This window comes from Eschrichtius robustus, chromosome 2 (genome assembly GCF_028021215.1).
Source record: "Eschrichtius robustus isolate mEscRob2 chromosome 2, mEscRob2.pri, whole genome shotgun sequence".
NCBI classification, from domain to species: domain Eukaryota; kingdom Metazoa; phylum Chordata; class Mammalia; order Artiodactyla; family Eschrichtiidae; genus Eschrichtius; species Eschrichtius robustus.
Genome location: NC_090825.1, coordinates 31,603,350 through 31,626,092, shown reverse-complemented (window position 1 = coordinate 31,626,092; position 22,743 = coordinate 31,603,350). Strand labels below are relative to the sequence as shown.

At 39.3% G+C, this 22,743-nt stretch overlaps 1 protein-coding gene across 1 annotated transcript in view; it reads left to right on the top strand.

The window, feature by feature from the left end:
* The window catches only part of LIFR (LIF receptor subunit alpha), an 85,380-nt gene extending 64,961 nt beyond the window's left edge, over window positions 1-20,419 (top strand). The window contains exons 13-20 of the mRNA XM_068535257.1: window positions 5,985-6,198; window positions 8,466-8,645; window positions 11,347-11,448; window positions 12,031-12,198; window positions 15,984-16,145; window positions 17,067-17,160; window positions 18,798-18,876; window positions 19,259-20,419. Of these exons, the coding sequence (XP_068391358.1) occupies window positions 5,985-6,198; window positions 8,466-8,645; window positions 11,347-11,448; window positions 12,031-12,198; window positions 15,984-16,145; window positions 17,067-17,160; window positions 18,798-18,876; window positions 19,259-19,882 (1,623 nt within the window). The 3' untranslated portion in view covers window positions 19,883-20,419. The remainder of the gene's footprint in view (window positions 1-5,984; window positions 6,199-8,465; window positions 8,646-11,346; window positions 11,449-12,030; window positions 12,199-15,983; window positions 16,146-17,066; window positions 17,161-18,797; window positions 18,877-19,258) is intronic.
* The last annotated feature ends 2,324 nt before the right edge of the window (window positions 20,420-22,743 follow it).

Genomic DNA, 22,743 nt, shown 5'->3' with positions numbered 1-22,743 from the left:
CAAAAACAACGGGAACTATGAAGCTGCAGCCTGCGGAAAGGAGACCCCCAAACACAGTAAGTTAAGCAAAATGAGAAGACAGAGAAATACAGAGCAGATGAAGGAGCAAGGTAAATACCCACCAGACCAAACAAATGAAGAGGAAATAGGTAGTCTACCTGAAAAAGATTTCAGAGTAATGATAGTAAAGATCCAAAATCTTGGAAATAGAATGGAGAAAATACAAGAAACATTTCACAAGGACCTAGAAGAACTAAAGAGCAAACAAACAATGATGAACAACACAATAAATGAAATTAAAAATTCTCTAGAAGGAATGAATAGCAGAATAACTGAGGCAGAGGAACGGATAAGTGAGCTGGAAGATAAAATAGTGGAAATAACTACCACAGAGCAGAATAAAGAAAAAAGAATGAAAAGAATTGAGGACAGTCTCAGAGACCTTTGGGACAGCATTAAATGCACCAACATTCGAATTACAGGGGTCCCAGAAGAAGAAGAGAAAAAAAAAAAAGGGACTGAGAAAATATTTGAAGAGATTATTGTTGAAAACTTCCCTAATATGGGAAAGGAAATAGTCATCAAGTCCAGGAAGCGCAGAGAGTCCCAGACAGGATAAATCCAAGGAGAAACATGCCAAGACACATATTAATCAAACTATCAAAAATGAAATACAAAGAAAAAATATTAAAAGCAGCAGGAAAAGCAACAATTAACATACAACAGAATCCCCATAAGGTTAACAGCTGACCTTTCAGCAGAAACTCTGCAGGCCAGAAGGAAGTGGCAGGATGTATTTAAAGTGATGAAAGGGAAAAACCTACAACCAAGATTACTCTACCCAACAAGGATCTCATTCAGATTTGACGGAGAAATTACAAACTTTAGAGATATGCAAAAGCTAAGAGAATTCAGCACCACCAAACCAGCTCTAAAACAAATGCTAAAGGAACTTCTCTAGGCCAGAAACACTAGAGAAGGAAAAGACATACAATAACAAACCCAAAACAATTAAGAAAATGGTAATAGGAACATACATATCTATAACTGCCTTAAATGTAAATGGATTAAATGCTCCAACCAAAAGACATAGACTGGCTGAGTGGATACAAAAGCAAGACCTGTATATATACTGTCCATAAGAGCCCACTTCAGACCTAGGGACACATACAGACTGAAAGTGAGGGGATGGAAAAAGATATTCCATGCAAATGGAAATCAAAAGAAAGCTGGAGTAGCAATTCTCATATCAGACAAAATAGACTTTAAAGACTATTACAAGAGAAAAAGTAGGACACTATATAATGATCAAGGGATCGATACAAGAAGAAGATATAGCAATTGTAAATATTTATGCACCCAACATAGGAGCACCTCAATACATAAGGCAAATGCTAACAGCCATAAAAGGGGAAATCGACAGTAACACAATCATGGTAGGGGACTTTAACACCCCACTTTCACCAATGGACAGATCATACAAAATGAAAATAATTAAGGAAACCCAAGCTTTAAATGATACATTAAACAAGATGGACTTAGTAGTTAATATTTATAGGACATTCCTTCCAAAAACAACAGAAGACACTTTCTTCTCAAGTGCTCATGGAACATTCTCCAGGATAGATCATATCTTGGGTCACAAATGAAGCCTTGGTAAATTTAAGAAAATTGAAATCTGATCAAGTATCTTTTCTGACCACAACGCTATAAGACTAGATATCAATTACAGGAAAAAATCTGTAAAAAATACAAACACATGGGGGCCAGACAATACACTACTAAATAACCAAGAGATCACTGAAGAAATCAAAGAGGAAATCAGAAAATACCTAGAAACAAATGACAATGAAAACACGACGACCCAAAACCTATGGGATGCAGCAAAAGCTGTTCTAAGAAGGAGGTTTATAGCAATACAATGCTACCTCAAGAAACAAGAAGCATCTCAAATAAATAACCTAAACTTACACCTAAAGCAATTAGAGAAAGAAGAACAAAAAAAACCCAAGTTAGCAGAAGGAAAGAAATCATAAAGATCAGATAAGAAATAAATGAAAAAGAAATGATTGAAACGATAGGAAAGATCAATAAAACTAAAAGCAGGTTCTTTGAGAAGATAAACAAAATTGATAAACCATTAGCCAGACTCATCAAGAAAAAAAGGGAGAAGACTCAAGTCAATACAATTAGAAATGAAAAAGGAGAAGTAACAGCTGACACTGCAGAAATACAAAGGATCATGAGAGATTACTACAAGCAAGTATATGCCAATAACATGGACAACCTGAAGGAAATGGACAAATTCTTAGAAAAACACAACCTTCCAAGACTGAACCAGGAAGAAATAGAAAATATAAACAGACCAGTCGCAAGCACTTAAATTAAGACTGAGGTTAAAAATCTTCCAGCAAACAAAAGCCCAGGACCAGATGGCTTCACAGGCAAATTCTATCAAACATTTAGAGAAGAGCTAACACCTATCCTTCTCAAACTCTTCCAAAATATTGCAGAGGGAGGAACACTCCCAAACTCATTCTACAAGGCCACCATCACCCTGTTACCAAACCAGACAAAGATGTCACAAAGAAAGAAAACTATAGGCCAATATCACTGATGAGCATAGATACAAAATCCTCAACAAAATAGTAGCAAACAGAATCCAACAGCACTTTAAAAGGATCATACACCATGATCAAGTGGGGTTTATCCCAGGAGTGCAAGGATTCTTCAGTAACGCAAATCAATCAAGGTGATAAACCATATTAACAAATTGAAGGAGAAAAACCGTATGATCATCTCAATAGATGCAGAAAAAGCTTTCAGCAAAATTCAACACCTATTTATGATAAAAAACCCTCCAGAAAGTAGGCATGGAGGGAACTTTCCTCAACATAATAAAGGCCATATATGGCAAACACACAGCCAACATCATTCTCAATGGTGAAAAACTGAAACCATTTCCTCTAAGATCAGGAACAAGACAAGGTTGTCCACTCTCACCACTGTTATTCAACATAGTTTTGGAAGTTTTTGCCACAGCAGTCAGAGAAGAAAAAGAAATAAGAAGAATCCAAATCGGAAAAGAAGAAGTAAAGCTGTCACTGTTTGCAGATGACATGATACTATATATAGAGAATCCTAAAGATGCTACCAGCAAACTACTAGAGCTAATCAATGAATCTGGTAAAGTAGCAGGATACAAAATTAATGCACAGAAATCTCTTGCATTCCTATACACTAATGATGAAAAATCTGAAAGAGAAATTAAGAAAACACTCCCATTTACCATTGCAACAAAAAGAGTAAAATACCTAGGAATAAACTTACCTAAGGAGACAAAAGACCTGTATGCAGAAAACTATAAGACACTGTTGAAAGAAGTTAAAGATGATACCAACAGATGGAGAGATATACCATGTTCTTGGATTGGAAGAATCAACATTGTGAAAATGACTGTACTACCCAAAGCAATCTACAGATTCATTGCAATCCTTATTAAACTACCACTGGCATTTTTCACAGAACTAGAACAAAAAATTGCACAATTTGTGTGGAAACACAAAAGACCCTGAATAGCCAGAGCAATCTTGAGAAAGAAAAACGGAGCTGGAGGAATCAGGCTCCCTGACTGACAAGACAGTGTGGTACTGGCACAAAAACAGAAATATAGATCAATGGAACAGGATAGAAAGCCCAGAGTTAAACCCATGCACGTATGGTTACCTTATTTTTGATAAAGGAGGCAAGAACATACAGTGGAGAAAAGACAGCCTCTTCAGTAAGTGGTGCTGGGAAAACTTGACAGCTACGTGTAAAAGAATGAAATTAGAACACTCCCTAACACCATACACAAAAATAAACTCAAAATGGATTAAACACCTAAATGTAAGTCCAGAGACTATAAAAGTCTTAGAAGAAAACATAGGCAGAACACTGTATGACCTAAATCACAGCAAGATCCTTTTTGACCCACCTCCTAGAGAAATGGAAATAAAAACAAAAATGAACAAATGGGACGTAGTGAAACTTAAAAGCTTTTGCACAGCAAAGGAAACCGTAAACAAGATGTAAAGACAACCCCCAGAACAGGAGAAAATATTTGCAAATGAAGCAACTGACAAAGGATTAATCTCCAAAATTTACAAGCAGCTCATGCAGCTCAATATCAAAAAAACAAACAACCCAATCCAAAAATGGGCAGAAAACCTAAACAGACATTTCTCTAAAGACGATATACAGATTGCCAACAAACACATGAAAGGATGCTCAACATCAGTAACTATTAGAGAAATGCAAATCAGAACTACAGTGAGGTATCACCTCACACCAGTCAGAATGGCCATCATCAAAAAATCTAGAAGCAATAAATGCTGGAGAGGGTGTGGAGAAAAGGGAACCCTCTTGCACTGTTGGTAGGAATGTAAATTGATACAGCCACTATGGAGAACAGTATGGAGGTTCCCCAAAAAACTAAAAATAGAACTACCATATGACCCAGCAATCCCACTACGGGGCATATACCCTGAGAAAACCATAATTCAAAGAGTCATGTACCACAATGTTCATTGCAGCTCTATTTACAGTAGCCAGGACATGAAAGCAACCTAAGTGTCCACTGACAGATGAATAGATAAAGAAGTTGTGGCACATATATACAATGGAATATTACTCAGCCCTAAAAAGAAATGAAATTGAGTTATTTGTAGTGAGGTGGATGGACCTAGAGTCTGTCATACAGAGTGAAGTAAGTCAGAAAAACAAATACTGTATGCCAACACATCTATATGGAATCTTAAAAAAAAAAAAAAAAGTTTCTGAAGAACCTAGGGGAAGGACAGGCATAAAGACGCAGACATTGAGAATGGACTTGAGGAGACGGGGAAGGGGAAGGGGAAGCTGGGGCGAAGTGAGAGAATGGCATGGACATATATATAACTACGAAACGTAAAGTAGATAGCTAGTGGGAAGCAGCCGCATAGCACAGGGAGGTCAGCTGGGGTGCTTTGTGACCACCTGGAGGGGTGGGATAGGGAGGGTGGGAGGGAGAAGCAAGAGAGAGGAGATACGGGGATATATGTATATGTATAGCTGATTCATTTTGTTATGAAGCAGAAACTAACAGCATTGTAAAGTAATTATACTCCAATAAAGATGTTAAAAAAAAAAAGTTTGAATGTTTATTTCCTTTTATCCAGTACGTCCAATTTTGGGAACTCACATTAAAGAATTAATCCTAGCCATGAAAAAAAAATGTTGCACCAAAAGATTTATTTTAGTATTGTGAAAAATTGGGAACACCTTAAATTTCACTTATTTAAGGAATATTCAAGTAAAGTGATTAAAATGCTACATGAAATATAAAGCTATTAAAATGTATATAACTGTATTATGGACAAGTGTGTATTATAGAAGAGTGAAAAAAGATGTAAATTGTATAGTATGATTAAAACAATTTTAATAAAAATCTCCATCTAGGAAAACAACTTGAAGGAAATATCACAATGTAAGAGTATTTAAGAGATGGGAATATGGGAGATTTTTCTTGCTTTCTTCCAACTTTTTAGTATTTTCCACGTTTTCTATAATGAGCAAGTACTACTTTAAAATGAGAAAACAATAACTGTTTAAAAAAACATGATGCCATACTTTTTAATATTTTATTTTTTAAGTAGAGGAATGTTGCTTATCACTTCCTTTGGTTTACTTCTGAAAAATATGAGGCTAAACATTTTGTTACTTAATTTTTATATTTCTGTGTGCTCTTACTGCTTACAGCAAGTGTAGTTTTTCTTCAGCATCACTTTCCTGATTTATCTCAGTGGATTTTAAATCTGTGTTGTGCACTGTTAACAACTTCATCTTTTCTAACATTACTTTGTTAGGATTAGCAGAGTGTGCAGTTCAGACTCGATGGCCTTGCCTTGTCACATAATCACTCCTGGCAGGTTTTTATAACAGAATTTATTTTTCTGTTTTTGTAGCCTTTACCCATTAATGAAGCTAATGGAAAAATACTTTCCTATAATGTATCATGTTCATCAGACGAGGAAACACAATCCCTTTCTGAAATTCCTGATCCTCAACATAAGGCAGAAATCCAGCTTGATAAAAATGACTACATCATCAGTGTGGTGGCAAAAAATTCCGTGGGCTCATCGCCACCTTCTAAAATAGCTAGTATGGAAATTCCAAATGGTGAGTACTTAAGATAAAAGTAGTGTATAAGAACAAGAAATTAAGGTGAAACAACATTTGGAAGGTGTTGCTTGCTCTCATAAATGTCAGCTTTCTTCTCGTATACCCTGCTGCTGCTGATGTGTAAGGAGGAACAGGCAGATTAATGTCATGTATTAATGCTGAGAGGCAGCAGTTATTAGTATTGACTTGAAGCGTCTACACTGATGGATAAAATATTACTAAACCCAGTTACTTTAACACGTAATGTTGTAGAGTTATGGTAGTGGATATTACTCTTAGAAATATCTTAACAGTTTATTCAGATAACATTTTCACATATCTCCCCAAGACCGTGACACTTGATACTTACGTCAGCTAGGCAATTTTCAAACTGTCAGGCAGGAACAAATACTCATTTTAAATGGCAGCTCGGTTGATAAGGCATTCTTTATTAATAGGAATCCTTTATTGATAAGAAATTCTTAAAGTCTAAATTAGATCTTCAGTGTAAGCTTTAAAAAAACAACTGCAGTATAATTTTAAAATTTCTTAGTGCCCCCCTGTAAATTTGATGGATTACCAGTGACTAGTCCGTTCCTCCTTAGCTGCCTTGACAGCTTTTTGAGTCACAAGTTTTCAGTGGCCACTCCTGCCTCTTCTCCTAGTTAACTCCTCTTCCTGAGTCATTCCCTGGTCCCCCTTGCTATCCCACCCTAATATGGGAGCACCTTTCTATGACTACCCACTCGGAGAGGCAGAAAAATTGGTCCAGTTTGGGTCCTAAGTATCTTTCCAGTTCTTGCTTGAGGCAGTGTCTTACTGCTCGTTACGTAACTGGTTCTTCGTTTCAGTCTGTTGTGGGCACATTAGAAGGAAGGAATTGGGGACACACCGTACATTCTGAGACACACGATATCATCCAGAGCCCAGATAGCAGTGCATACTGGAGAAGAGAGGTCTGCAGGCAGTGGTATGGCGTCAAAAGAAAGAAAAGGGAGAGAGATGTGAACGCCCATAGCAAGATAACCTGCTGATTTAAATTAGGTATTTAATGGCTCTTGCTATGTTATCTTTTAATTCAAGAACTATATTCCTACCTTTTCTGTGTGTCCGTCAGGACACAGTAATTTACAGAACTAACAATGGTCTGGCTATCAGCTTTCAGACAGTTAATGCAGTTCTGAACAAATCATTGTTCCTTGAGGATTTCCCGCGTCAGAGGCCTTGCAGCCTCAGCGCAGGTTACCTTGTGGATTTTTAGTCACATTGAGTCAAGAAGCTGTCATATCCAAAGTCTTCTGTATTCCCAGCCAAGTTGTTGTCTTGTGTCCAGTAGTAGTTGCTTATGAATGCAAATTTTGTTCAAAAAACCTTTCCATGGCTTTTTACTGAACCGTTAAATATACATCAGTTAGAGAAATTACTTCTTTCCCCTATTTCTTGGAAAATTTCCCTCTCCCTTTGGCCACGCTGTCCTAACCCATGCTAATTCCTCACCCCTAACCTTGGGCCTCCCTTATTGCCTAGGCTGAGATCTGGCAGGATGAGGAAACCAAACCTCACCACGGCCCCCTTCTGCCAACCTCTGCACCTCACCCATCCGTGCTCCGCGGATGCTTTCCCCTCTCTGCCCACACCGACCATCCCATCCCACCCTACCCCACCCCACAGCATTTCATCACTGTCCTGTCTTCACAATGCCTTCAGCCCACCCCGGGGGGTAGCAGTCTCCCTTGAAAGGAAGAGAGGGGCTGGCCCACCCACTCATTCACTGCATGTCATCGTGCTCCTGCTTTGCATGGCCTGTGCTCGGGGCTGGAGTTGCAGGCACAAGCCCCCGTCTGCTCTCGTGGAGCTCACACCCACAGTGGACGAGGAGACGGGGGATTCTGACACCCACGCGTGCTCTTCACCAGCCTCCCGCCTGCCTCTCCCCCCGCCCCCGAGCTGCCATGCCACCCTCTAGCGCCTGTATTCCCTCTGCCCCATTCTTCATGGCTCTTGATCCTCGTGTCCCGACCGAGTTATGTCACTGCCTGATCCTAGGTGCTTTTTCATGTTTTTTTTTCCCATCTGCTGAGTTAATATATATGCACAGGTAATTGCCATAGTTAAGATGAAAACAACAGAGCAGCACTTCTAAACTTTGCTAAAGGTTTATCTAGTTTAGCACTATTCTGCAATGTCTGCACGGTGAAGTGATTTTTATAACTCTTGCCCATTTTCATGAGATTTACCTTAAAACATTATTTTTAACACTGGTAATATATCCTTCTTTCTTGAAGATGATCTCAAAGTAGAGCAGGCTGTTAGAATGGGAAATGGGATTCTGCTCACTTGGAATTATGACCCCAACGTGACTTGTGACTATGTAATTAAGTGGTGTAACTCATCTCGGTCTGAACCCTGCCTCATGGACTGGAAAAAAGTCCCTTCGAACAGCACTGAAACTATAATAGAATCTGGTGAGTGTCTCGCAATTAAAGTTCTTTAAAGATATTTTTAAAATTTACTTTTTATAAGGGTAACGTTGGTTTATAACATTATGTAAGTTTCATGTGTACACCATTATGTTTCTACTTCCGTATACACTCCAGCGTGCTCCCTACCAAAAAAAATGCTTTTAAAAAGAGCAGCATACAGAGTGACTGGTTGCACTGCAGTGACTGTCCCCTCACCGCTGGGCTGCGTGTGGATTGGTTTAACTTTTCTGGAAGGCAGTTTGTGGCAGTATGTGTGTGAAACATTCATAGGCTTTGATCTAGTCATTACTTGTCTAGGAGTTTATTCTAAGAAGTAATCCGAGAGCAGCACAGATTTACACCTGAGTGTTCAACACAGCATTATTTATAATTGTAATGGTGTCACTCACCATCTTTTTGCCCTTGTTTGCCCAGGGCCCAGGTTACTGAGCACAAAGGAGTTGCAGCCGTTACCATGTACCCTGATGTAGGTCGGGGGCAGGGGGGGCGGCGGCAGGGGCGTAGCAGGGAAGGGGCAGCTCCCAGTGCCTGACAGCTCAGGAGCCGCGAGCCCCGCATGGTGGGCTGCCCTTGAGATGACGCAACCAGGAGGGGTATGTGGTAACCTACTGGCTGAACCAGCCTTGTCCTTTGGAATTCTGGCCCTCTCTCCACTATCACTGTTCCTTCTGAGTAACTGGTGAGAGTGGATTGTGCCTTTACCTGTGGGAATTCTGGAACCAGTTGGTAGTGAAGCTTCTTGACGTCATTCCCCCTCTCGGCTCTCCCTCTCATGTTAGTGAAGTTCAGGAGAGCAAGCGGCCGCTGGTCCCTTCTCTCCCAGGGAGCACGTTCTGCTCGTTTACTTTGCTCACTGTCACATGGTAAGGATGAGTCCCAGTCATTGGATTCCTACGTGTGGCTTCAGGTTATTTTCCAGTTCTACTTGGAATACAGCCAGACTCCTTCACGTTAATAATTAGCCAATGACTTGATGGTTGCCTTTATCCTTTTTACAGCTTACGTCACTAACCAGCAACATGTGTAGCTGCCTGAGCCTTACACAGTTGTAGTGTTCTCTGTATAAATTCTGACCCCTCTTCCCTCCTTTCTCACCTGGGCTTTGAGAATAATCAGAATGGACTGGGGCAGGGTGGAGTGATGTGAAGAGGTGTCTCTTTAGATGAAATATCTGGGATGTGAGTTTAAGCTGAGACCTGTAGGATGAAAAGGAGGACTTTTGATGCTGAGGCAGGTGAACAAAGGCCCTGTAGTGGCTCAGAAGACAAAGGCTCCGAGAAGTTGGGTAACTTGCCCAAGGTCACAAAACTAGTATGTGATCACACCAGGATTTAACTTTAAAGCTATTCAGAGCTTTAAGTGGCTGGGGATTTTGTCTTTTATTTGTTGCTGCTAGGACAGGGTGTGGCCAAAACCTGCACGTTTCCTATTCCTTTCTTATTCAGTCACCCACTCTTCCAACTATCCTCTCTCTTTTATGATCTCAAAACACATTCCTGATGCGCTAACCCCTCAGGCTCTTTTTTCTTTTTCAGGCGGAAGAACGCTATAGAATATTGGTATGCATAATCATAATATAAAACTAGGTACAGATTTACTAACATACATGTGGTGTAAAATCAGAACCTCAAGTACACTTGTCCCCCCCAGAAAAAGTTGCAGAGTGATTTTTAGAGGTAACCATCTCATTTTTGAGCCTGCAGACCACTGGTGTTCTGAATCGGAGAGCAAGTGCTTTAACCACACTAGAATAATTGTATTCCATAAATTAAATGCAATCCCATAGGTTGCCATTTTTCCCCCAGGCAGTGTCTTCTTCCTTGATCACTGCAGGTGAGCTACTAAGTACCCTTCAAGGCTCTGTTCAAATATCACTTCCTGGTGGCTTTTTCTGATCTTCTTAGGCTCACTTGGTCCCTCATTGAAGGGGCCACAGGCTCTGTGATAGATCCCTCTAGTCTAACACAGGGTCTTATGGTTACCCCTCCTCATCTGTCCTGCCACCTCTCTGCCAACTGCTCCAGGCCAGGGGCCTTGTTATATATCCACCTCTGTGGTCCTAACACTTTACACATTGCATTGTATCGAGGAGGCATTTAAAAGTGATTCACTTGGATCAAAGTTAAGGTGCTTCTCTTGTATGTCTTGTGGAGTTAACTCAAGGGCACTAAATGCTGATGCTGTAAAGAGTAGACTCTATGGCCCATTTCCTTTAACACTGAAGTGTCCAAGTAGAGTGGACATTTTAGTATCTGCTTCTTGGAACAAGGGAAGAGCAGTGGGTTCTTTCCAACCCACAAATAACACTAGTTAGGGAAGGGCTTTTTCAGAGGCATGACATGGGCCTGGGATAGGTTAGAAAACTGACCCTAGACCAAATCTGGGAAGAAGTTGTCATTGCTTAATTTGAAGGAACAAAATGAAAGCCTTGATTACCAATTTTTCCCTTCAAGGTGATGTCATGTTATAATACTAAACTTTTCATTACAACAGAAGTGAGTTTAATTTTTCTTGAGTCAGTTTTCAATCTGAATATTTACCAATTTTGAAAATGTGGATTTTCTGTAACCTTTTTAAAATTAGTTTTGGAAATTTCAAAGTGAGTTGTTATAAATTTGATATTTCTAAAATATTCATACTAATATGTACTTAGGAACGTTTACTGGTTGTGTTCATCTTATAGATCAGTTTCGACCAGGTGTAAGATATAATTTTTTTGTGTACGGGTGCAGAAATCAAGGATATCAATTACTACGTTCTATAATTGGATATGTAGAAGAATTGGGTAAGTTAAATGGGTAAGTTTTCTTAGAGTTCAAGGTAATATGAGAAATTATAAAACAACATCAGTTTTAAGATTGAATTCTAAAAATAGATTGAATTGAGATGTTTATTAGTTCAAGGAAGAAAAATAATTTGTATGATAACTGTAAAATTATTTATCATTACTTATTTTTCATTTGTTTAATGTTTATATTTCATAATTTTACTGTTGTCATTAAGAAAATTAAATCTTAATTTGGATGTCAAAAGTACTTAATTTACACTTATACAAAGTTTTAAAACTATTAACTTATTCAAGACTATCAGTGAAGAGGGGAAATATGAGTAAAGCCTATTCTAGTAACCATTTAAAGATTTTGCATAGGTTACCTCCCTAGATATGTTTTATGTCTGCAAGTTGTAAGTTCTACCTTTGTATCTTCACAGCAAAAGTGCTTGTGATAGTATCTGTGAAAGTTTATGATTAAATAAAGTTCTCATTACAAGTTTAGCTGTTTTTGAGGCTAGAAATCTCATTAAACCTTAATGTCTTGCTCTGTATTAGTAAACCCTCCTTTAGCTATTGACTTTTTTCCTTTTACAGCTCCAGTTGTTGCACCAAATTTTACTGTTGAGGATACATCTGCAGATTCGATATTAGTGAAATGGGAAGAAATTCCTGTGGAAGAGCTTAGAGGCTTTTTAAGAGGGTATTTATTTTACTTTGAAAAAGGAGAGAGAGACACATCTAAGATGAGGGTTTTGGAATCGGGTAAGTAAATTACTAGAATAAGTATACTGTTTCTTAGAAGTTCTTTATTAACTACAAAAAAAAAAAAAAAAGGAGGAAAGAAAAAAAAGAGGTAAAGAAGCTACTGAGTAGTTTATACAGATTTCCAGAACGCTCTGAAAAATAAGGAAGTGAAAATGCAGTCATTTGATGAATATGAGATTTTTAAGATTTTATTATGTGATCAATGGCATGTAGTCTTTCAGAAATCATTTAAGTCATTTATTCTGAGGCCTTTGCGAGCCCCCCAGGACAGAGAGCATCTCTTTCTAATCTTGCATGATCCATAACATAGCATCTTATGAAGGTTACTTTAAAAAAAAAAAAGGTCTTCCTGTACTTATACTAATGGAGGAGAAAACTCAGGAACCTAAAGAATGGCTTCAGAATCTCCTTTTATCTGACAAAGAGCCATCCACACAGCCACGACCTTAATGAGCTAGGAAACTTAATTGACTTGATTGGGGATGTGTGTATCTGTTAAATCTTAAAAAGTACAGTCAGTCCTTGACAAGTGGTAAGTGTATGTCCACAGACCTTTGAGAATCCTCAAATTTACAAATACAGAAATGTTTGTGCAGACTTTTGGCTTTAAACCCTAAATTACATTTCTGTTGGAAGTCAGATGCTTTTTATTCATGGCTGAACAACACAAGCTTATCATCTCTTCAATTTGAGAGCTTTTATTTTCCTTAATGACCTTTCCTTGGAAAGAAACCATTTTAATTATAATATTTAATGCCTGACAAGTAGAGAACAACAACGCCACAGGGAGATGCTGAACAACTGGGCATTAGCTTAGTCACGTCCCGAGAGCAGCTGCGTAAACATGAGCCTCCCCCAGACCACTAAGTTCTGCATTTCCTGAACCTTCAAAGTTGAGGGAAACCCTAAATATCAGATTCTGCAAACATCCAGACTCTAGTGTAATTTCCCTCAGGTGCTCTGAAATTTTACACTTGAACCAGTTAAAATTCTAACATGTAGACTTCTAGTTAGGGTGGATTGGTCACTAAAGTTAGAGCCAAATAGAGAAAAAACAACAACAGTGCATAAAGCCACAAAGACACAGAGAACTGGAGAGGCACAGAAGAGGATTTGGAAACGCTGGGTGTGGAAGTGGGCCAAGTGACCTAGAGGAGTGGAGGGCGGGCAGTCTAGGTGGACAGTTGGGCATCAGTAAGAAGTAATTTGGTTCATCCTGCAGCGCCAGAAGTGGAGGCCAATGGTTAGGATGAATCTGGGCTGAACAGCGGGAGTTGATTGTAAGTCTGTAAGGAGCAGTTAGAACCCCCAAGTCCTACACCAGCTTCATGTAGCTCATGTGAGTGCTCTCTCCCCTGCGTGAGAACAACAGGTTTATTCTGGACCAGAGAGCTTCCAGACAAGGGACACTGTAGCAAACCGTGTGACTCTCCCTCTTCCTCCTTCCCACCTGCTTAATAGGACATCATCAGCTAGGCCTGTTTTCTGGGCAGGAGATGAGAGGATTAGAGTAAGTGGTTTCTGAGGAAAGACATAAAAGATGCTGATATTTGGGGGATTATCCCAATGAAAAGCCAGGAACCCACCTGGTCATTCCTCATCCATGATATAAGTGAAGCCCACCCACCAGTAAACCCCACCTATGTACACCAGGCTTCCAGTGAGCCTTTTAGTGGCTCACTCTCGAACATGACAAGCAGCCAGGGATAACCAGATGATTGAGAAAGCTTCTAACCTGAAAGACAGACACCAGGAGAAACCAGAAGAAATGGATGCAATGTGGGAAAACAGAGAAATTTAAAACAAAACTATCCTTGGACAGTTGACGTATACTGTATTTATTGAAAAGACATGATGTTATAAAAAAGAACAAGCAGAAGACAGTTAAGAATTCCTTAGAATTAAAAATGTGATAAAGAAATTTTTAAGGAATTAAGTACAAGTGGAGAAATTAAATGAAAAATGGGGAAATTCTTCTGAAAATGAGACAAAGGCAAAGGAGAAGACTTGGAGGTAAAAGATTAGAAAGTTGGAGTTTGAGTCAAAGACCTGCACTGGCCTCCTTTATAAGAGTTCTGTTAAGAGAGAAGAGTGGAATGGAGAGAAGGAAATTATCAAAGTAATAGCACAAGAAAAAAATTTCCCAAAACTGAAAGACCTCAGTATATACAGTAAAAGGTGCCCTTAAACACACAGTAAAATAAATAGAGAAAAAGATCTATGCTGAAGTATGTCACCATGAATTTTCAGAGCACCTGATCTATAAAGAAAAAAATCCTAGAAACAATCAGAAAAGCATCTCTTGTGCAAGGATCAAGAATAAGAATGGTAGCAGGCCTCTCAACAAATGTACCAGATACTAGAAGATATCGCAGCTACATCTTCAAAATACTGAGTGAAAATTATTTTCAACCTAAAATTCTGTACTCAGCCAATCTATCTACAGATATAGTAGTATCTGTACTACTATCTGTGAGTGTAGAATGAAGAAATTTTTAGACATGGAAGGCTGCACATATTACTTCCCCCATGTATCCCTTCTCCAGAAGCTCCCAGAAGAGTGTGTGTCAATCCAAGGAAATAGTGGGGCAGGGAGTTCTAGGATGAGAGCGCCTAGAAGACTTCCAGTGCAGAGCAGACGCCCCAGGAAGCAGCCTGGGGGGAGTGGGTAGCAGCTGGGGGAAGCGGAGGCACTGGGGTGTTGTTGTTTTGGACCACATGGAAACTTGTATGGAATATTCATTCGAGGGTGTTGGACGAATCAGTAATTGGTACATTAAGCAAATAAGGAAGAAAAGCAGTTATAACAACAGAAAAATAAGAAAGGAAACATGATCATACCAAGCAGTTTGTCTTAGTAGTAACTTGTATTTATATGATCATTACAATGTGAACACTGAAGTTACCAAATTTTTTGATGTTTCTCTATGAATGATGTGGGCTCGAGGGGAGAAGGGGTAGTGGTTGTGTGTTAGAACTAATGTCTAATATTTAAAAATCAAGCACTGCCAATTTAAGTTTATTTCAAAATATGGAAGTCAGTACCCAAAGAGACCAGTAACTTGAGTTTGAAGTGATTGTTCGTGGTGGGGAAAGATGCTGGCAGGGAACTGCTACTTTTTGTTTTTAGCCGTATCGTACGATTTAGTTTTAGGCTATTAAACTGCATTCTTTTGGTTAAAATTCTAAAAATAATTTAATAATTTAAACAATTCTCCACATTTCCTTTCAAAATGGTTCAAGGGCATCCTCTCTAATCTCTCATTTGAGAACTCAGATGCACTGCCTCGTTTCCTGCGTGGTTTGGAGAGATCTCTGTTGATTTATGATCTTGCTTCCTTGAGTTTCTCACTTGACTCACAGGCGTGATCAGCCCGAGTGACAGTGTCCCTGCCCCAGTGGGTTTTGGTTGCGGTGGGTTTTCATGCTCTTAGTAACAGAAAAAGAAGAGACTTTTATTGATTGCCTGCTATAGGCCAGGTATTATTCTAGAGAATGTGCACGAAAACTTCACAGAGCCCTGAGAGCTAAGTCGTGATATTCTATTTCATAGTTAGAGAAACTTAGGTTCAGAGTCGTTTAAATAATAGTTACAGATAACATAGCTACTACCTGGCAGAGGTAGAACTTGAACATGGCTCTGGCTGGCTCCATGAGCCTTGGCCCTGGAGGTGACCAGCATTCAGACTCATTTAAAAAGGGTGTGAATGTGACAGGTTTGAGTAAAACCATGTGATTAAAATGGTATAGATCAGTAATAATCTTCTTCACTTTAAAAATAGGTCGTTCTGACATAAAGGTTAAGAATATTACCGACATATCCCAGAAGACACTGAGAATTGCTGATCTTCAAGGTAAAACAAGTTACCATCTGGTCTTGCGAGCCTATACAGATGGAGGAATGGGGCCAGAGAAGAGCATGTTTGTGGTGACGAAGGAAAATTGTAAGTTAAATGTTGTCATCGAGTTGCTTTCCAAGCTTAAGTGCATTGTGTTTCTAGTGATTTTTGTTTGTATAGGAACACCCCTTTTTAAAATTTCACGTTTTGTTACACGTTTATAGTGGGTGGAGGGCAGTATTGAAAGGCCATGAGATGACTTCATATTTATTCTTACCAGTTATTGCCTAATGTGTACTTAAGAAATTAACGAATTAAGGGTACCTCTGAAGTCTAGAGTTCTAAATTCATGTTGAACTTATATAACGGTCAACTGGTTTAAAATTTTTTTACCCAAAATATTCTGTGATTTTTGACATATCCAGGGAAGAGTGTAAGAAATAGCCTTAAAAAAAAAGCATAAAGCACAACGCTCATAAATTTGAGATGGAAAGTAGAGAAGAGTGATGGACTTGACTAGCTTGTCAACAGCAAAGAACTTTCATTTGATCACGGGCTTATTCTCTAGCCCTGGGCTGGAGTTCATACATGCCCTTAAATAAAGGACCATGTGGAGATGGTTCTCAGCTGGGGGTGATTTTGCCTCCTAGGGGACAGTTGGCAGTGTCTGGTGACATTTTTGGTTGGTGCTACTGGTCTCTGGTCATTAGAAGCCCAAGGATGCTGTTAAACTTCCTACAATGCATGTGATAGCCTCCTCCCTGCAGAACACACAGGAAAGAAGTATCTGCCCACCATGTCAGTAGTGCCAAGGTAGAGAAATGCTGCTCTGAAGAATTTAAGTGTTAGTATAAAAATTATTACAGTACTTTTTAAGGTTATATTTTAATAGTTTTTCAGTTTCCCTGGAGCAGTTTGGATTTTTTCTTCAAATAATCTACTGACTTAAGTATCTGATAATGCGAATTTATTCTCTAGTTCATACTAAAAATGTTGATTTTAATATCTGCAATATTCTCTTTTCAGCTGTGGGATTGATTATTGCCATTCTCATCCCAGTGGCAGTGGCTGTCATCGTCGGAGTGGTAACGAGTATCCTTTGCTATCGGAAACGAGAATGGTAATGGTTTACTCTTGCTGTTTTGTCCTTAAGGGCATGATTATTTAGTTTATGTGTTAAAAAATAAGTACAACTTATTGGTGGAAACAAGGTAGTAAAAAATATTTGTATTGGTCAGAATTAATATTGGAGTTAATATTAGGAAAGAACATGGCACATTATTTAAAAATTTTAAAATTAACCAAGTAAAAGTGTAAATTTTTCCCTACTGTATTTACTAATTAAAGTAATAGCAGTTGTACTAAAAAAATATTTACAGGCATAAATAGGTCAATAGCTATATGCAAGATTAAATGTAGCTTAATGATTGAGGTATCACTTGTCCTGGTGACCTATTTAGAAAATCTGGTCATTTATTCATTTATTCAACAAATAAGAATGACCCCTCCCATGTGAAGGGGGACATACTGGTGAACGAAATAAGAATGGTCATTAGAATTATGGGATAGTGGGGAGGATGGACGTGAAACCCATAAGCATTTAATAAATATATGGGTACAGATTGTGAGTGGGTGCTAGGAAGGGCACGGGCGGCATGAGGAGAATAGCGGGGAATCACGTCACAGGAGGTGGTCAGGCATCCCTGTGGAAGTTCCACTGCAGCAGGGTCCTGAAGGGGAAGGAGAGGGAGAGAATGTGCCAGGCAGAGAGAATAGATTCTGTGAGGGCCCAGAAACTGGAAAGAGCTTGATCTTCTAGAGAAAGTGAGACGTGTGTGTCTGGGTGCAGCAGCCGAGGGAGTGGTGTGAGCTGAGTGAGGTGAGGTAGGGTAAGAGAGTGCCTCGTGGTCAGCCAGCAGGAGCTGTCCTGGGCTGGGCTTGTGGCACCTGGCTATGTTCATGCATAGACTGTCCTCACTGGCCTTAAAAATGCCATCATTCATGATGAAGAGAATGTACTCTAGCAATCCTGGCTTATAAATCAAAATAGTAATAGTTTAGAACTGTAGAATACCCTGTTTGGTAACCATATTCTCATTACCCAAAATCACATTTAAAAAATGATTTCAATACAAAAAAAAAAGATAAAGTTAGGAGATAGTTTAGAAGTTAGAGCATTTCGGACTTACATTAACAACATTTCTTTTTCCTGCAGGAATTTCAAATAATAAAGGTTTTTTAACAGCTATAAATATGATAGGGCACTAAGCAAATTTCATTTTTGTTTGTGTTTAGTTTTTGCTCAAGATTAACAGCCTTCCTTTTTCTGATAATCCAGAGCCTGTTTTGAGCAGTAGAGAACTACATAATGCGAACATGTTCCCAAGTAGTTGACTGTGCTGAATCCAGTCTGCAGTATGAATATTTTGGTTATGAGTAATGCCCGTATTTGACTTTTGACTTGATAGCACAATCACCATTTTAATTCTTTGCTCTCCATTTCCATAAGATACCTAAGATACTGTAGTTCTAGTAATAGAAGTACTGTTTCTGCTTTTCAGATAGGAACCTCTCAGTGCATTGTATTGAAAACTCTAGTGACTGATCACGCTGAAAATGATCTTCCGTTTTTATCTCAGATATTCATTAGAGTATTCATATGAAACGTCAGAATAAGCCTGATAACTTGTTAACTTATTTATTGTCTATTTGATAATCTTATCATTATTAAATGTACTTAATCATCTTTATTTAAAGGATTAAAGAAACCTTCTACCCTGATATTCCAAATCCAGAAAATTGTAAAGCTTTACAGTTTCAAAAGAGTGTCTGTGAGGTAATCCTTTATTTTCTTACGTTTACCTTTGAAGTACTGACTTCCTTTTTTTAGTTTTTTGTGAAAAGTTTTTAACATGTCAGTGTCATCCAAAGTAAAATGTATTGAGAAAATAGCAGTGCTTGAACATCTGCTGAACTTCTAAAATTATTCATTTTGAATTGTTTGTACATGGTCTTTTTTTCACTACTATTAAGACCAAGGAAAATACTGATATGTAGAAAAGAAAGTAGCTTTGCTCTAGTATGCACTACAGAATAGTAGAGACACATTTTTATAAGCAGCTGTGAAAAACACTATAAAATAATGCTTCTTTTTGTAGGAGAGGCATTGCAGCGGCTTTCTGTGGCATCCTAATCCCTGTTTTAAAACTTATTTCCAGGGAAACAGTGCTCTTAAAACATTGGAAATGAATCCTTGTACCCCAAATAATGTCGAGGTTCTGGAAACTCGATCAACAGTTCCTAAAATAGAAGACACAGAAATAATTTCTCCAGTAGCTGAGCGTCCAGAAGATAGCACTGATGCGCAACCGGAAAACCATGTGGTTGTATCATATTGTCCACCGGTCATTGAGGAAGAGATAGTGAACCCAGGAGCGGATGAAGCCGGAGGGGCCTCACAAGTCATTTACATTGACATTCAGTCCATGTACCAGCCTCAGGCAAAACCAGAGGAAGAACCCGAAAACGACCCTGTAGTGGGGACAGGCTATAAGCCACAAATGCACCTCCTCGTTACTTCTACTGTAGAAGATCTGGCTGCAGATGATGATTTAGACAAAACTGCAGGTTACAGACCTCAGGCAAATGTAAATACTTGGAACTTAGTATCTCCAGACTCACCTGGGTCCACAGACAGCAACAGTGAAATTGTCTCTTTTGGAAGTCCGTGCTCCATTAACTCCCGACAATTTTTGATTCCTCCTAAGGATGAAGATTCTCCTAAATCTAATGGAGGAGGCTGGTCCTTCACAAACTTTTTTCAGAACAAACCAAACGATTAACAGTGTCTCCCTGTCACTTCAGTCTGCCATCTCAATAAGCTCCTGTTGCCGGGTCAGCACTGGGCACCTTGGAGGGATCCTGTGAAGTGTTGCTAGTGAGGTGGACTTCACTCATGCAAGTTACACTGAAAGTGTTAATGTGCTTTTAATGTGGTCTCAAAGCCAAAGTACAATAACTCAGAAATTCAATCCACACAACTCACAATTTGGAGCTATTTGTCATTCGAGCCAAAGAATTCTAACATTGCTTTACCTTTAGGAAGCATTTCAATAACGGATACTGCCTGGTCCATACGTGCAAAACAAATCCCACAGCAACTATGTTCTGTTCTGTTGTTCATCAGGTTTTCTCATGCATATACCTTATGGAATTGTAAGCAGATTTGCAGGCAAGGGAGAAAAATGTCAGAGTAACAGATGATGTTTATTTGCCTGACATTTGCTCCATTCTAGATGAAAAACAAGCACAGATTTTAAAACTTTTAACATTATCCTCTATCCACAGCATTTAAGAAAATTAATATAATTTTTAATGTATCAACGGCAACACCTATTTAGTGTTTTGTTTGATAAAGTATGTTGATTTCTGTGCCTACTGTATAATGGTTATCAAACAGTTTTCTCAGGGGTACAAACTTGGAAAACGAGCGTGACACTGACCAGCTCAAATCAGAATCATGTTTTCTTGCTTTGGAAGATTTTTCACACCGTTCCATTATTTTTTAGCTTTTATGCTAGCTTCCCTTATTAGGTTACCCTAATATTTAAAACTAAATTTCTAGGACTATAGACCTTAAGTTTAAAAAAAAAATTCATTGTTTTGTTTTTTGGTGACAGTGTCAGCTTTATAAATATATGAGCAAATTCAATATTCCTCATAAGCATGTAATTCCAGTGACTTACTATTTGAGGTGACTACTAAGCAATATCTGGCGGCATTAGCCGTCTGTATAGTTCGGATTGGCCTCAGTCCCTCCTGAGAAGACCATGCTTTGAGCCCCGGTTGCCCAGGCAGTGACGATCTCTGACACCTTCTAGCAGGTGTTCCTCCTCATTGTGCATCTTAGCAGTTCCTCCCTCTTAAAGGGTCATCAGTCCAGACTATCTGATTCAGTCCTCAGATTTTTACATGTAAAACTAAAAAGATAATGCGTCTTACAGGGACAGTTACTCAAGGGCTGTTTTATGTGGAATATCATAAGACGGCTTTGAACCCGTGGGCATACCCGTGGGCATACCCGTATTAAAGGTGCAGCAGTTGCTCTGGGCGTCGTCCAGAGTTGTGTCCTCGCAGCATCCTCTGCCCACCGCTGGTTTTCATAAGTGATGTCTCGAATGAATGTGGTTCTTGGAAAAGCAAACTGAAAATCTAAAAAGCGTATATTTTCCCTGCCCTCAGGTTGTCTATGTATTTTGAGTTAAGGCCAAAGTACTTGAAAATTTGGAAGATCTAAAGAAGTCAAGATATGCCTTTTTTTTTAATCATCTGAGGTTCTGTAATGTGTTTGCACATAATGGATCAGTTTTTTTTTTCTAGCCCGTAATGTATCGTTGTAAAAACCATGTTGTGGAAAAAAGCCACAATAAGGGTGACAAGGGAGAAAGTCTGTTTAGGTACTCTGTTTATGAATCCTGATTTTAATTGCTAGGATTCAGTTAAATTCCTGAGCTTCTTGATATATGAACATGTGGAGTGAAATACAATTAATTATGTATACAAATAGTGTAGTAAAACTACATAATAGCTCACAGAAATTTTCAACAATGAAAATTATATCAAACCAGAGCCACCTGTAAACAGTTCGCTCTGTCTTCTCATTTCTCCTGTTGGGCTCCTTCCCTTTACTTCCACCCCAGACACTCAGACCTGGGCCTGCCTTCTCTCCCTGCAGAAGCTTGTTGTTACCACACCCCTCTTGCCCCCAACTCATGCCTTTTTCCCCATCAAAACTCACCAGTCGTGTACCTCCTCTCTTTAGGATAAGTGTTGGCCAAGGTAGAAGTTTACTGATCTAAACTCCACTAACCTGAGGTAACGGGAAAAGGCCAGAAGAGATTGTTTGATCTCCGCCATTAATGCATATGTGTTTCAACTGTGACCATCTGTATCCAGAGCCCTATCTAACCTACATTATGACTCATTTGTTTGGCTAATGGTGAATATCACCGGGGCTCTTGAGTCCTATCACTCCATCCAAGACTTCACAGCTTTTTCTGCATGAAGAAGATTCAGAGTGCAGCTCACCTCTCCCCTGCCTCTGGAGATCCATACGCCGGATCACTGGGTTAATGAGAAGCAGAGTATCACTCTGTTAGTCTGGGCAGGCTCCTTATAACCTGTGATATGCTTAGAAGAGTGTGGTTTAGGTCTGAGGTCAAAACAGTTTTCCTTATCTTTTCCCGTTGAATTGAGGATAGCCAGACCTGCTCTGCAGATGGGAAGGGATTACTTCCCAACCCCTGCCCCACCTGGGCACATGGGGACAGGGCGAGGGGAGGGAGCTGGGGAGAGAGAAAACACCCTCTGTCACATATCTCTGGTTGCTTGTGGCACTGGAGACCCTGGTAAACGTGCACTGTTTGTCAGTGCCAGGACCATGCACACGGGTGACAGGTGGTCTAATAGGGCCTTTCTCTGTCCAGTCACATTAGCTCCTCTTTCTGGGGGAGGGCTAACCAAAGGCTGCTTAGAAGGGGAGGCTAGCTGTGTTCCCTCCAGCGCTTCCTGACTGGGAGAATAATTGGGAAACCCCTCTTTCCTGCTAAAGTTTCCAGCTAGAACCCAATCATTGGTTAGAAAATTCTAAATGTCTGACGCAGAAGTATATCCCATTATGTCTTGATTAGTGCTGTGTAAAGGA